The sequence below is a fragment of the Myxine glutinosa genome, chromosome 3, assembly GCF_964187855.1.
Source record: "Myxine glutinosa chromosome 3, kmMyxGlut1.1, whole genome shotgun sequence".
Lineage (NCBI taxonomy): Eukaryota > Metazoa > Chordata > Myxini > Myxiniformes > Myxinidae > Myxine > Myxine glutinosa.
Window position 1 is genome coordinate 142,483,400 of NC_136263.1, and position 15,279 is coordinate 142,498,678.

The 15,279-nt window shown below is 35.4% G+C and overlaps 1 protein-coding gene across 6 annotated transcripts in view; it reads left to right on the forward strand.

Moving 5' to 3' along the window:
* LOC137423152 (serine/threonine-protein kinase MAK) overlaps positions 1-2,489 on the forward strand; it is a 47,734-nt gene extending 45,245 nt beyond the window's left edge. For 4 of the 6 annotated variants that reach the window (XM_068109988.2, XM_068109991.2, XM_068109990.2 and 1 more), the window contains one exon: positions 138-2,489. In XM_068109988.2, the coding sequence (XP_067966089.1) occupies positions 138-319 (182 nt within the window). In that variant the 3' untranslated portion in view covers positions 320-2,489. The remainder of the gene's footprint in view (positions 1-137) is intronic. The other 2 variants (XR_013622881.1, XM_068109992.2) reach the window with 2 other exon arrangements.
* The last annotated feature ends 12,790 nt before the right edge of the window (positions 2,490-15,279 follow it).

A 15,279-nucleotide genomic window follows, 5' to 3' on the forward strand; every position in this document is an offset into this window, starting at 1 on the left:
ACAAGAAAATATTGTCATTTTGAATATGTATATATATATATTGTATAAACCACTTTCCTAGTTGTCATTGTGTGCTTAAAAAACATTTTTGTGTGGGAACCAAGAGTTGTGTTTCATTCCACCATCTTGTATTTCAGGTCAAGGCTGTTTTAATACTGGATTGTTCTCGTCAAGAGATTCCATCCACAATCCAATATCATTCACCCATCGAACATGGTACAATCCCTCCTCACCTTATGCGCTGCAGCAGGTTACTCCCCATACACTACCTGTTCATGGGCGTACGGACTGGTCTGCAAAGTATGGTGCCCGCAGATAGGGCACGCTATGACTTTTTGAACGGCAAGCTGGCTTTTGCTAGACCAAAGGAGTTGGTCTCATAGCACAATAATCTCAGCACGATTATCAAGTAATGCTCAAGAAAGGAGAACTTGAAGTTCAGGAAAACCTAATTTTATTTCAATGAGTGATTTTGTTACAAATGTTGCCAATTGTATGTCTTGTTTTTGAAAATTATATTATGGTGAAAAAGCAAAGATGCCTTTATCTTGAGACATTTTAGCATGACTTTGACCATGTACATACGATTATTTTATCCTGATGGAAGTCCTCCTTGCCAGACTAATACAGTACAGTACCTATCTGAAAGGGAGACATTCATGGGGCTCTGTTACATAATTTACAAGCATTTAATTTCCTTATTTGTGAAGGTCTAAAGTTATCCAAGATTTACAACCGAGTTGCCTTTTGTTGAGGATGACATCATCGGTGGCCTAAAATTAAAATGTTGATCAACACTAAAGCCTAGGTCACACATAGGCGGATTTGTCGGCGACTACTGGCGACTGAAAAAATCGCCACCACCCGCCGACAATCGTAATGAAACCGTAATGGACGGTCGCCTGTAGTCGTGGTTATCCTCCCCAGGTCGCCTGCAGTCGGCAAGAGCCGCAAAGGGGCAAAATAATTTTTTTTAATGTTTAAAAACGGCGCGCTCAGTCGCAATCGAAAAAAATCCGCCATGCTGTCGCGATGGAACCGCCATGCTGTCGTCGGTATCCGTAATAAGACCGTAAAGCGGCTGCAACCCAGTCGCTCATAGTCTTCCGCAATCGCCCCAGCATCGCCCCACCAGCCAGCACGGCAGAGATGCGAATGCCATACAGCCTTCCTGCGGCATCTTCCTGACTACGGGCCGACACTGTTGCGGCTGCGTATCGACTACAGAAGAACTGCCACGTCTCCCCTGCAGCTATGGGAGACTGACGACGACAGCAGTAGGACTAGTGGCGGCCGAGTTACGGCCATTGGCGACAGAGATACGACTGCCTGGCGACTGCATTACGACATACCACGATTCCATGGCAAGACAGGATGGTGTGAGGGTCTCCGTGGAGTGAGGTCCTGTGGTGCCGACAAGGATATGGCTTTATTGTTTGGACTTGGGACTTTTGGGAACTTTATTTTTGGGACTTTGGTCCTTTCGAAACTTTATTTATGGGACTTGGGACCAGTGGAAATAATTTGTTGGACTTTATTTCCATTCTCTCTCTCTGCAGAAAAGTTTGATTATTACATTACAATGATACATCTTTATTAACTTTCTTATTGTACATCAAACATCTTTATGCTTCATGTCACACATCATTGAAATGAATAAAGTGAAATGTAAAATAGAGAAATAAAGATTTAAAAAGTTGTGTGAATCGTCTCCAATCGCCGGCGGTCTTATTGCAGTCTTGCGGACGTCGGAGTAAACCGCCACCCGGCCCCAATGCAGTCGCCGCGATCCGCCATCGGTCGTAATCTAGCCGCCAGACTGTCGCCACGCTGCTGCCGTGCATCCGCAATGCAGTCGTCGTCGATCTTCAACAGTCGCCATCCCACTCGGGGCGTCGTTGCAATGCAGTCGCAATGTGGCCGCCTGCAGTCGCCATACTGCCGCCTGACCATATTTGACCACCCGAAATCGCCAGTAGTCGCCGAAAAATCTTGATCGCCGGCAGTCGCCAGTAGTCGCCAAAATATCTGCCTATGTGTGACCTAGGCATAAGGTAGCACTGATGAGATATTTGTGTTTAAAAGAAACTTTGCAGCAAACTTGTGAGAATTTAGCACGTCTTACCATAAGTGGTTAATTGTGCACATTTGTTATTTGGTGTTAGGAAAACTGGAATGAAATGTTATTTTTAAATCAGAAATTCCATTCTGTTCATATATGGAACCATAAACCAGCAATTTAGTAGTCATAACCTCAGCAAGAAAGATTGATTTATGTTGATTAAAGTTATACTACGATAGACATATTGTTACTTGCACAGTCCTATGAACTTTAACTACTGAATGCAACACCCCCAGCAGTGGACCTGGATTTCTTGCAGTGGAGCAATCGAGGCAAGAATTACAATGTGGGACAGTTCCTGCTTATTATTTGTTCCAATTTACTTACCACAATGGTCAGAAATAAAGCATCTCCACACTAACCTCCACTCATTTGTTCCTCTTTTTCCCCACCTGTGGAACCAACTTCCACATTCTCTTCAATCTCATTCTTCCCTCCAGGTTTTCAAGACAGGTGTTCACCACTCTCAGATCATCCCCCATCCAAAACCGTGATATTTTATAGACCTGTTAAACTACCCCAACCTTCGCCCCTCCTCCCCCCTTCAAAAAAATATTTGGTTCTGCATCCATCTTGTCCACCACTTGCATTCTCCTCTACCCCTCATCTTTATGTGCATCCCTTGTTTGTCTGTCTCTGTCTGTTTTCTCCATTGGCCCTACTATTGGCATGTTCCCTTTTTCTTTCTGATGTTCCTTTTGTTATGTTGCGTCCTGATCCATTCTGTATTCTAGCTCTTCCACAATCCTTGACTCTATATTTATAAAAAGGCTCAAGTGTGTGTCCATCCTCAGCCAATTCAGAAAACATCACCTTACAAATCTCGAGGCTGAACTCTCCAACCAGTCTCCTTTTTCAAAGTCATAGTTATGCCTTGTCCAAGCTTGTCTCTGTATGATCCCCTTCCTGATCCCATCCCTCACCTCAAACGGCAATCCAGCAGACTCTGCCCGAGATAAAACAAAATATCTAAACTCTGTACTTTTCCCAAATCTATGTACCCCACCCATCAAACTCTGTCCCTAACTTACACTCTCGTTCTCACCCGAGAAGGAAGAGAAAGTTCTCTCCAGCTCACCCTGCTTTGGTTATGAGTCCAGATGGCATTGTTGCCCATGTTCTGAAATTCTTCTCTGCCATTCTTACTTCCCCTCTATCTGCCCTATTCAGTTTGTCCTTGTCCTTTGGCCACCTCCCCTCTCCATGTATGTCAGGAAACATCACTCCCATCCACAAGAAGGTTGCTAAAATATTCTAACGACAGACCAGTGAGATTGCTTCCAATTGCAAGCAAAGTTATGGTATTCATAATTGTTTTGATGTTGTCTTTCCAGTTTTCAAAAAACCTGATCCCTGTCTGACCATCTGTTTGTATTCCGTCCTGGTCACACAACTCTGGACTTGCTCTTCCCTTAGCAAATGTTGGAGGTGTTAAATCTCAATAAAGAGGTCAGGATCTTGGGCATATCTTAGGCATTCAACACAATCTGGCAACCTGCTTTACCTTCCAATCTATCTACCTGTTGCATTTAACGGCACCTTCATCAGGTGATTTCTGACTTTCTCCACGCATGCAGTCGTGTTGCTGTCAATGGAGCCATATCTCCTCCCTTCATCCAATGGAGGCTGGATTTCTCCAACGCAGTGTATTAGGCCCAGTCATGTTCCTCATCATACAATAGAAAACAAGGCAATTCTCTGTGTTTAGCAATGTACGTCTGATTAATTATAGAATCAAACGACCGGGCCATTCTCCACCTAATTTTGCATACATTCTGGTGTTACCCAGGGTCAGGTCAATGGCACAACCACTTCTCTCCCTCTCCCTGGTGTGAGTGGGGATAAGACTTACAATTTTCACCTGTACATGTGCCACAGTGTAAGTGCTCTTTTACTGACACTTGCTGGAGAGAGGAAGGATTACTCGCCATGGCAAACAAAAAAAACATTCCCACATTCTCCGGGCCACTCGCGGAGGGAACGGGTGTGTTTGTAGCTATATTGAAATAAGGCAATTATGTGTATGTGTGTATGGCTGATCATTATGTCAAGGCAAACCCAATCGCTCTGGGAGGATCGTCAAACTAACCAAGCTGTCTATTTCCATGGTCAGTCACTGGAAGAGGTTCAGTCTCTTGAAATTATTGACCTCACCATCAGCCATGACCTCTCCTGGCCAACAACGTAAGAAAGCTGGCTCCCAAAGTCAGCTTCCACAGACTGGGCATCCTCTGTTGATCCTATTTCCTTTTAAAGTCAGAGCTAATAACAGTGTGCAGGGTCTTAGTCCATAGCTCAATGAAGTCCTGGCTATGGGCTGGCACCCAAGCATAATATCAGTCTCCTGGATTCTGCAGAAATCTAAATCTCTCATCTCAACATCATTGGAATCACACACAATGAGGCCGAAGCACAACTATTGCTCCTTTCACACCGCAGGCAGGCCGGTGGTCACTGTTTTCTTCTCTCTTCTCCAATATTTCTCACTCTGCTGTCTGTTGTCTGACCGTCCCCAGCATCTCCAGGATGCATATCTTCTTCGAGCAACCCCCTCGTTGTTAACCTTCCAAAATCCAGGCTGACTGCGCACCTTGCTTCTCCCATCTATGGAACTGCCTTCCAGAGACTATTAATTCCCACTCTTCCCTCTGGGATTTAAAACGGGGAGTGCACCACCACCTCCCCCCACCCCCATCCAGGCGAAAGATCTTTGTTATCACCATTAATCCTGCGTAACCCAACCCTTTCCCTTGCTGATTTCAGTGTTTCCTCCCCTTCACTCTCTTTCTTTCCTGGTTGTCCCCATTATTTTACCCTCGAGCCACTGTCATTTAAACGTTGTTCTTCCACAACCATCAATCTTGTAGAGAGGGAAAAAAAAATCGGAAAGTGCTTTAAGTTGAAGACATATTCTCAGTCGTTTTTTGGGGAATTATGTTATGCCATAACTCCCTCTATAATCCCTCTATTATATATATATATATATATATATATATATATATATATATATATATATATATATATATATATATATATATATATATATATATATACACACACACACACACACACACACACACACACACACACACACACACACACACACACACACACACACAGTGTCAGAATCTGTCAGTAGTGTAATAATGTTGCTTCTGGGACACCTCCGTTTAACATGGGAAATCCCTATCTAATGTCATTTACCCCCTTGTCTTTTTCAAAAATCATAAACACCTCTATTTCTCCCACCCTCATCTTTATGAACCTTTTGTCTGTAGTACCTATCCTTAATGTTGTTCATTAGACCACTCAAACACTACAAATATTTGTTTTCTCTTATAGACCTATCATCCTTCTTCTACATATCATCTGGCAGATTAATCTTTGACCCACTCAAACATTGACCCATTCACTTCCATATTAATTCTTTCCCTCCCTCATTGCCCCTAAACACCTATATTTCTCTCACCCTGTTCTTTACGAACCTTCTAACCTTTTGACATGTTATCCTTATTCATTAGACCACTTAAACACCTGTGATCCTTCTGACCTCATGGACCTTTTAACCTTTTACTCTTAATATCATCTGGTGAATATAACCCACTCAAACAACGACCCTACAAATATTTGTTTATGCGTGGGAAATAATTTAATTCTCCTACAACTCTCTTCACCATCTAATATATTAACAAAAAATATGTTTGAGTTTGGTTCTTTATTAAGATATTTTAACTGAGCTAAGATAAAATGGTAAACCTCCCTCAATGTTCTTGTTTGAGCGCCTCCAGTGCCACATACCATTTTTAAATTAAAGTATATATTTTCCTGACAACCATCAAAGTTTTCCGTCCACTCAAAAATATTTCCATCTTTTTTACCCAATTCACCGGTATTTAAATTAATTCTCTTATTTGTTTTGTGAACTTTTTTACCAGTTGCCTTTTCAATTATACCTATTTGATATTTTTCACATTCATTATGTTTTCCATTTATATACCAAGGTTGATTACACCTCCACTCTTTAGTCTGGTTGATACTTGGTTCTATCATTTATATAATAGTAAAAAAGGCGGCGGTAGCCCGTTAAAATCCCCAACCCCCCCCCTTTTTAACTTATCACTTATATATATCTTATCACTTATATATATCTTATCACTTATGTATATCTTATCACTTATATATATATCTTATCACTTATATATATATCTTATCACTTATATACTTATATAACCATAAGGGAGACTATCAATTCCATTTTCTAAAATAAACCTCTTGTCATCAAAAGCCCCCAATGCTTTCTTATTTATCTCTTCTGAATATAATTGATGTTTATAACTTCTTATTCCATTAATCTTTCTAAACTCTTCTTTCTTTGTTGTTAAACAGTTATAATAATCCTTAAAGTTTATTGTTTCTTTAATAACATTTTTCTTTACACCTTTTAACTTCTTATCAGTCTTTTCAACGTTATTCACAATGTATTTATAAGCATAAGCCTTTGACCTCAATCCCACAAATTCACTCATAACATTTCCTCCTAATTCATCCTTGAACTTTCCAATCACCTTTTTATTTTTAGAAGAGAACAACTCACTCTCTGGACTGTAATTACTCGTGTCATAGATATTAATGTCTCTTTTCATGTCTGAATAAACATCGTTGGTATTAATTTTCAAAATAAAACTATCTGTATCCATATAAAGTAGATTAACATCATTTTGATATTTCTTCCTCAAGTTATTATAAAAGTAATCATACATTAATGACTTTGATAAATCAAGAATTGTTGTTCCAATATAAATAGGTTTGTTCATTTCAATACTCTCTTTAATCAAATGGATCGCACAAAAGTTCTCAGTAAAGACCTCAGCTCGAGTAAAACTCGGTCTATTAATTAATTTTGATGCTTGTTCCCAAGATGTTGATAGTCTGATATTTTGTCTTTTCCTCACATTCTCCATAGTCTTACCAAAGACCGCATTATTCATCAATTTATAAAAGTCTTTCTCAAAATCTGTTTTTGACTCTGTTCTTCTTTGTGTATTAAAATCAATGTACCCCTTTAACCAATGACTTTGATTGAACTTTAGAACCCTATGGATCTTCTCTACTCTTAGACCTTTTGATAAATATTGTCGCAAATTTCTTTGGTGTAGAACATAATTTTTCTTGTTATATAATGTAGTAAGTAATTTTTCTGTTGATTCACCTATATCAAACGATCGTTGATAATCACTCAACCATTCTTTCTTTGGACTTGCTTTCTCACAAGCAAATGGGAGATCTTTGTGTAGGTTATGGAGTTCCTCTGGATATTTTAAATCAATTTCAAAATAATAACCAACTTTTTCTTCATCCAATTCTTTTTGTGTAGAGATACATACATCTTGTAAAACGTTTTTGTAGTCTTTTTCCTTTACCCATCTAAGTTTTCCATAAGGAAGAGCCTGAGACATTGCCCAGCCATACAGGTTGTTCGCGTCATAGTACATCAAGTAAGAACTCTCTTTCGTTGGATCATAATTTGGAAGATATTTGTTATTTGCTTTTGCGTATCTACTCGAGCAGACTTGTGAAATTCCACCTCTTTTTGCCTTTTCAATCATCAAAAGCATATCAACATCGGTTATCAAATCCAAATCTTGTTTTGTCATTTTCAACATCGCACTCCAGGCCAATCCAGGTGCTGTGTAGTAGTGAGCAGGATCCAATCCATATCCAGTGCGACAAACAGATCTAAAGGCTTCAAATACATCGGCCAATAAAAGCACATCAGTTTTGAGATACAAATCGTGATACTCGCCAAGATTCTTGATGTTATATTTTTCCCAAACATTTTGTGCGTGTACATAATCTTTATCAGATATATGACTATTATTTAATTTGTTATAGAAATTTTCTTTTGAAGGAAGTTGTGTTTCATTGAATCTCTCAAATGAGTCCATATAGTCATAGGGGTAAATTCCCTTTTGTGTTAGAAAATCTTTATCTAAAAAATACTCTGAAAGACATGGAAACTCTTTTAGATTTTGAACCAAGTTAACCAATGGACTTGCCATGAATTTAAATGTATCAAGAAATCTGATATGAGTAATAGGAGATGTGTGAATTGTTTTTGTGAATGAAATGTATTTCTGATCCGTGTTTGGAATTGCTGAGATACTTCCAGAAGTCTTTGAGAGTTCCTTGATAAATAGATGTGTATCATAATGAGCGTTGTTATGAAGAAAGACAGGAATGAAAGAGGGGAGTTGATAATTAATATTACAACTTTGATGAGCCGGACCTCTATATTTACCAGTGAGATGACAATGGTCTCTAACCTTTAGACCTTTACCAATTTTCTCCTCACAAATATGACAGACATTGTTTTTTATAAATTCCCTTTTTTCTTTACTTGTTAAGGACATTGGTTTATTGGTTTCTCTCATTATCTTGGTTAATCGAACACAGTCTTTTTCTAGTCGTTTCACAAACTCCTCTGGGGTATTTGAGCCTCTATACATCTCTAACTTGTTATATTTATCACCAACGGATGATTTGATATAATAACAAAAACCACAAGGAGTATGTTTTTGATATTTATTTGTGTATGATTCTTTTGGATCTTGAGAAGCAGTATCAATTTTTTCTAAAATACTTTCAAAATCAGCATATATAACAAATGGATGTTTGATCTTTTTATTTTCATCTTTGAATGTGATCTTTGAGCCTTCTTTAGGCATATTGATTACCGTTGATTTATGTTCGCCACAATAATTTGAATGTTTATCTAATCTTTCTTGTGAATTGAAGAAGTTAAGACAACGCAAACAAATATATATTTTATTTGTTCTCTTACAGACTTGTGGTTTTATTAATTTAGCAATATCTTTGATGTATGTATAATGTGAATTTTCGTCTGAATTAAAATATAGAAGATTAATATGAGTTTGTTTACAATTGTCAGAAAGCTTTAAAACCTGAATGTTGTTTGTTTCTGTTAGACCATAAACATTAACTGATAAATTATTCATCTTTTCAAATTTAGGAATATCATTTAAAGTCATCGGAAACTTTAGATCTTTCGTATTTAATGTATTCTCATATTTTTTATAATGAGATACTCTTTCATCATGAAAATGTGGAGGATGTAAGTGTGCTAAAATAGACCAGAGAAAACATTTATTGTCTTTATTTTTGATATTGATAACTGCTTTTCTATTTTTGATAACACTGGGTAAATCAATGTAAGAAGAAGCTTTTAGAGGATCTGATTTAAGAATATGAATGTCTATGTAAATAATTTTTCCTATATTGAATCCACTTCCTACGATTGAATTATCCACATCTTGCTCTTGTTTAATAAGTTCATCATAGACTCCTGATGTTTTAAAATCTTGATATGAAGATATAAAGTGTGGCTCAGTTCTCATGTATGGTGCATCTATAACTCCTTCATCCTTTGTCATTTCTAATTTTACTCCCATATAAAATTTAAGTGGTTTCATTTCCTTTAGTGTTTTTTCAATCAACGTTTGAACAGCAGGTTTAACTATTTCTACAGCATCAACTATAGACTCTGGTTCAGGAGGTTTGAAGTTAAAGACTCTTATTTTAATATGTCCTTTGAATGCTCCATCAGAGTTTTTAGTTGTGATAAAATTTGATAAATGTAGATTTGTTTTAAGATGTATTTTGAAGCCTTTCTTGAGGATATTTTTATTACATGTAGAACAGTGTTTTGTTTCAGGTGGAAGAGGGGAAAGTTTGTTTAAAATGTTGTATGTATGTTTTGCGGTGAGAATATGTTGTTTATAATATTTTACTTCCTTCTCGCAAGTATCACAATAAACCATATTTATAGCGTGAGAAAACGTGGTGTTTTATATATATCACTGTGCTTAAAATAAAACACTTTTGAGCTTTACAGCTCCGTTTTATATATATCGCTGTGCTTAAACTAAAACACTTTTTCACTCAGAATCATCTAAGTCATAACTATCACATGAATACTCAGAATCATACTCAGAGTCATCAATAAAGCTACTCTCATAACTATCATTTGAGCACAAACTATTAGTATCATAACTATCATCTGTGTTCAATGAAATACTATCATCACCATCGTCCAAGTTCAATGAAATACTATCATCACTATCGTCTGAGTTCAATGAAATAGTAAAATCTTCACTGCTGTATTGACTCATATTTAATTAGCAAGAAAAATATTCCCATCAATATCTATATACTTTCTTTCATTAACAGATTCAATCTCTACAATTTTTATATCAAAAGTTATCTTTAAATAATCTCTAACTATCATAGAACGAAATGACATTTCACCAGAAATATTAACATCATTCATTTTACTTAGATCTACACCCTTTGGATTATTAAAGAAAATACAAATGTCTCCTCTAGAATTATTAATGGTCTTATCATTCTTTTTCAAAGTATCGTGGTCAATCACTTTTTCAAGCTTTGAATAAATTGCCAGGAGTAGAGGAGAAACTTTTGTTAGATTTACTTTAATGGATGTCTTTCCAGGTATAGTTAGAGCTCTTCCTTTAAATGAAATAGAGGGGCTCATGTTATTTTCCATAACTGGTTTTACCCAAAAATTTCCATATTTATCTTTGTTCAATTTAACATCTTTGACATATTTTTCTATATCTTCCACCGAAGTAGAGATTGATTGAAATTTGTCTTTTGTGCTTTGAAACATTGTATTTATTAATGAATAAACTTGCGTTTAGTTTAAGTAAAAATTTACCACATAAATATGATAAGTTCTGAAGGATATTTAGAATTTCCAGACTCTCCATATGATAAATTAGAGAATTGTCCGGCTTGTGATAGAGTGGGGCTTAATGATGAGGATTCATATAAACAATGTATTTTCTGTGATTTAATTTTAATTAATGATAATAAGAAATATAAAAAAATATATAACTCTTTTAAATTAGAACCAAAAATGAATTACTTTACAAGATTAATAAGAGAGATGAATGTTAAGTATTGTGATGATAATACACCATTTCTTTCAAGGGAAGAGACTAATTGTATTGAGGAAATGTATAAGGGTTTAATGATATTTATTATTCAAAATAATTTTAATGGAAATGTTAATACAAGATACTATATAAATAAAATAATGGATTATTTTGAAATTAAACCCGAACTCAGGATAAAATATAGAGTTTCTCAAATAGCTCAAAAAAAGTTGGATAACTTGTTTTCCAAATATATAAATGAATGATTTTTTACCCGTTTGGGAAAATAAGATAAAATTTAATAACCATAAAAACATTCCAAATTCATTGAGATGTCTAATAGTTGGTTCAAGCGGATGTGGAAAAACCTGTTTACTTTTAAAGATGCTCCTTGGTTCTAATTTTTTAGATTATGATAATTTAATAATTTTTACAAAGTCAAGTTTTCAACCCGAGTATCAACTACTCTCACAGGGTTTTAATGCGGGTCTTAAAAAGGAAGACATTATCGGTTTATTTAAACTTCAAAACAAACTAAATGATTATAATATTGATGATATAATACAATTATTTTGTGATACACAGAAATCAAAATCGAAACCCATAACTTGTATTCTCAGTGATAATACGGATGATATACCTTCACCTCAAGATTTAGATAAATCAAAAAAGAACCTTGTCATCTTTGATGATTGTGTTAATGAGAGAAACCAAACAGTAATGGATAGCTACTATACAAGAGGGAGACATTCTTCTTGTAATTGTATATATCTTAGTCAATCATATTTTCAACTCCCTCGACGCTCAATAAGAAACAATGCCAATACTTTTATTTTATTTAAGTTAAATTCAATAGATGTAAATAATTTTTGGAGAGATAATTGCTCTACGTTATGTAGTAAAAAAGAATTTGAAAATTATATGAAACACACGATTGGAAAATATAAATATATTGTTGTGAAACAAGATGAGATACTAAATGATATTTTTCAATAAATAAATACAGAAAATGAATACTGAAGAAAGAGAAAGAAAGTTTAAGGAACATCAACAATTAGTTTCAAAAGTTGTTAAACAACAGGAAGAGATAAAGAAGAAACGGAGACAGAAACTAACTGGTGAAGAAGCCTTTGAAAGAAAACAAGAGAAATTCTTTAAACCACTTTTGAAAACTCAACACCCTACAGTTCCCACGGTAGAATTTACTCCGAAAAAACTTCAAATGCTCAAAGATTTTAGTCAGATAACAAAACAAGAACTTGGTGAATTAGAATATGATGACGAGGGATTATTTCGGAAACTTGAGCAGGTAAATCAACCCCCTAATTATGTTGTGGAAGCTCTTCAAAACAATGAATATTCTGCGGGTTCAAAAACCAGAGCAGGTCTCATTCCAACAGAAGAACCAGCAGTGTTTCATCTTGTGGAAGAAAAGGTATTGATATTTAATGATGAATTGATGTTCTTGAGTTCTACTCAACCAAATGTTAAATTAACTCCAAGATTAATGTTTCTTCTAACAAACCCCGGATTCAGCGGTTCAAAATATTTTGAGGAACCACTTGATATGGAAAGAGAGGAAGATAGGGTATATATTGAGTTGTTAAATACACTTGATTATGGAGTTTCTGTTGCTGGTAAAAGTAAGAAGAATGAGAAGGAGAAACATATTATTGATGCTTTAAGTAAGCTTGGTTCGGGTGTTAGTTTTCTTCCAAATGACCCATCACAATTAGTTAATAGGCTATTATTGTTATTAGGTAGTAAGAAGGCTGGAAACAACAATTGTTTTAATGAATCCTCAGCCATTTTAGATCAGTTGATGAACATGAAAATAATTAATAAATGTCAATACAAAGATATTTTATTAGATATTAAATAAGATGAGAAGCACAATTCTTAGTTTTAATTTCACAACGAGCGATTACACAGCTTCATTCCCTTACCCACTACAACTTGACCCCCTTACCTCATATGAGGCATCTTTGTTGTCAATGGAAACTTACAATACCCTTTTTAATATCACAGAGAAAAACAACAAGTTTAGTTATAATCCAGGCACTGCCTACAAAACTATAACTGTTTCACCTGGAGCTTACGAGATTTCTCAAATATCTTCAGAAGTCTCTCGCCTTATGAAAGAAAAAGGTGATGAACCAAAAAATATTGTAATAGATATTCAAACACACACTTCAAAATCAACTATTAAACTGAAAAATAATTATAAAGTTGATTTCACGATTGAAAATTCGTTCAGAGAGCTATTGGGTTTCTCTTCAAAAAAGATTGAAAATAACGGGACGTTTTACAGTGATAATGTTATCCAAATATCCTCCGGTATAAATTCAGTATTAATTCATTGTGATTTGATTGATGGTGCTTATAACGATGGAATAAGAACAAATACAATATTTTCATTCAGTGCATACTCAACCCCGATTGGTTATAAATTTAATATGGAACCAAAAAATCTTGTCTATTTACCTGTGTCAGGAAAAACCATATACAGAGTAAATTTTAGGATAACCGACCAAGATAATCGTATGATATCCTTTAATGATGAAATTATATCCATCAGAATTCACCTACGTGAAGTTTTTCAATAAATAAATAATGGTTATTGTAAGAAAACACGAGTTGGGAAAATATAAAATAATTACAGGGGAGGGCATGTTCCTTTCACCAGACTATACAAGGTATGTGGGTAAAGGATACTATAAACCTAAGAGACAACGGGGTGTGGGTCATCAATTTCGAAATAAAGGAGATGGGATAATTGATACTCTAATGGGTATTGGTTCAACCATTCTTAAACATAAAGACCTAATTGGTTCAACTGCTTCTCTCATGGGAAATGTAGCAGGTGTTGTAAAGAGTATAAAAGATGCTCAAAAGGAGTCCCATAAATTACAAGCAATCAAAGAAATTAAAAAAGGTAAAACTCAACTATCTTCACAAGAACGACAAAAAATCATTAAAATACTTGGGTCAGGGTTTCAACAATTTTAATACTATATAAATACAAGTATGGAAGCGATTGATAGTATCTATGATTTGGATGATACGATTATCATTTCAAACTCTACTAAAAAGGAAGACTATTTTAAGGTAAATGCTATTACAGGAACCGACTGGAATTCAAACGGAACAAAAAGTTTTGAAATAAATAATCAACAAACTTACTTGAATATAGCTGATAGTTTCTTGCTGTGTAAATTTAAATTCACTAAGGCTGCGAATAATACTAATGCTACACTCGTAAATGATTTCTTCTGGAAAATGTTTGACAGTGTTCGCCTGTATATTGGAACACAAGAGGTTGAAGCGGTTGATTATGTCTCTGCTACATCTGAAATGATGAAATTTACACTATATTCGTTTGGTGATAGAATGGGTAAGGGAGCTGTTGAAGGCTTTATTCCTGATATGTCAACGGGAACAAACACAGACCCTGGTTATAGTCAAAGGAAGTCAATGTATAATGATGACGCAAAAGCTGAGAATAGTTTTACCGTAGCAGTACCTCTTAAAGGTATATTTGGATTTTGTGATTATGATAAAGTTTTGTATGGTCTTAAAATTAGATTTCAACTACAAAGGAATGATAATGTAAATAGATTGCTTTTTGGGGCTGAAAATGCTTTTGGCGACAATAATAAATTTGTTATTAATGATTTGTGTTGGTATATCAATGAATATACTCCTAATCTTAAAACGGAGGAGATGTTAAATAGAAGACTTAACTCAAAGAAACCGCTAAATGTATCATACCTTAAAAGAAGATGTCAACACGTTAAACTGGAACACACTACCTACACTTGGAATTTGGGTGTTCTTGAAGGAAAGCCACGATACCTATGGCTCATTTTTAAAAAACCAGATGGAGAGGAGGGTACTAATAAGAATAATGCGCTGAGTGATAATGCTAAGGTGAAACAACTTCGGGTTTCTCTTGATGGCACATTTTATCCGCGAGATAGATTGGAAATTGATTGGGAAAAAAATGATTATGCGGAAGCCTACAAGTCCTACCAAAAAGTGTGTGAAAGTAATGGTAATAATGATCCTATTTTGGATATGGTTGCATTTAAAGGTTTATATACAATCTACGCAATTGACCTGAGTTCTCAAAAGGAAACTATAAAGTCTAATCGAGTGGATACTTCTCTATACATTGAAAGA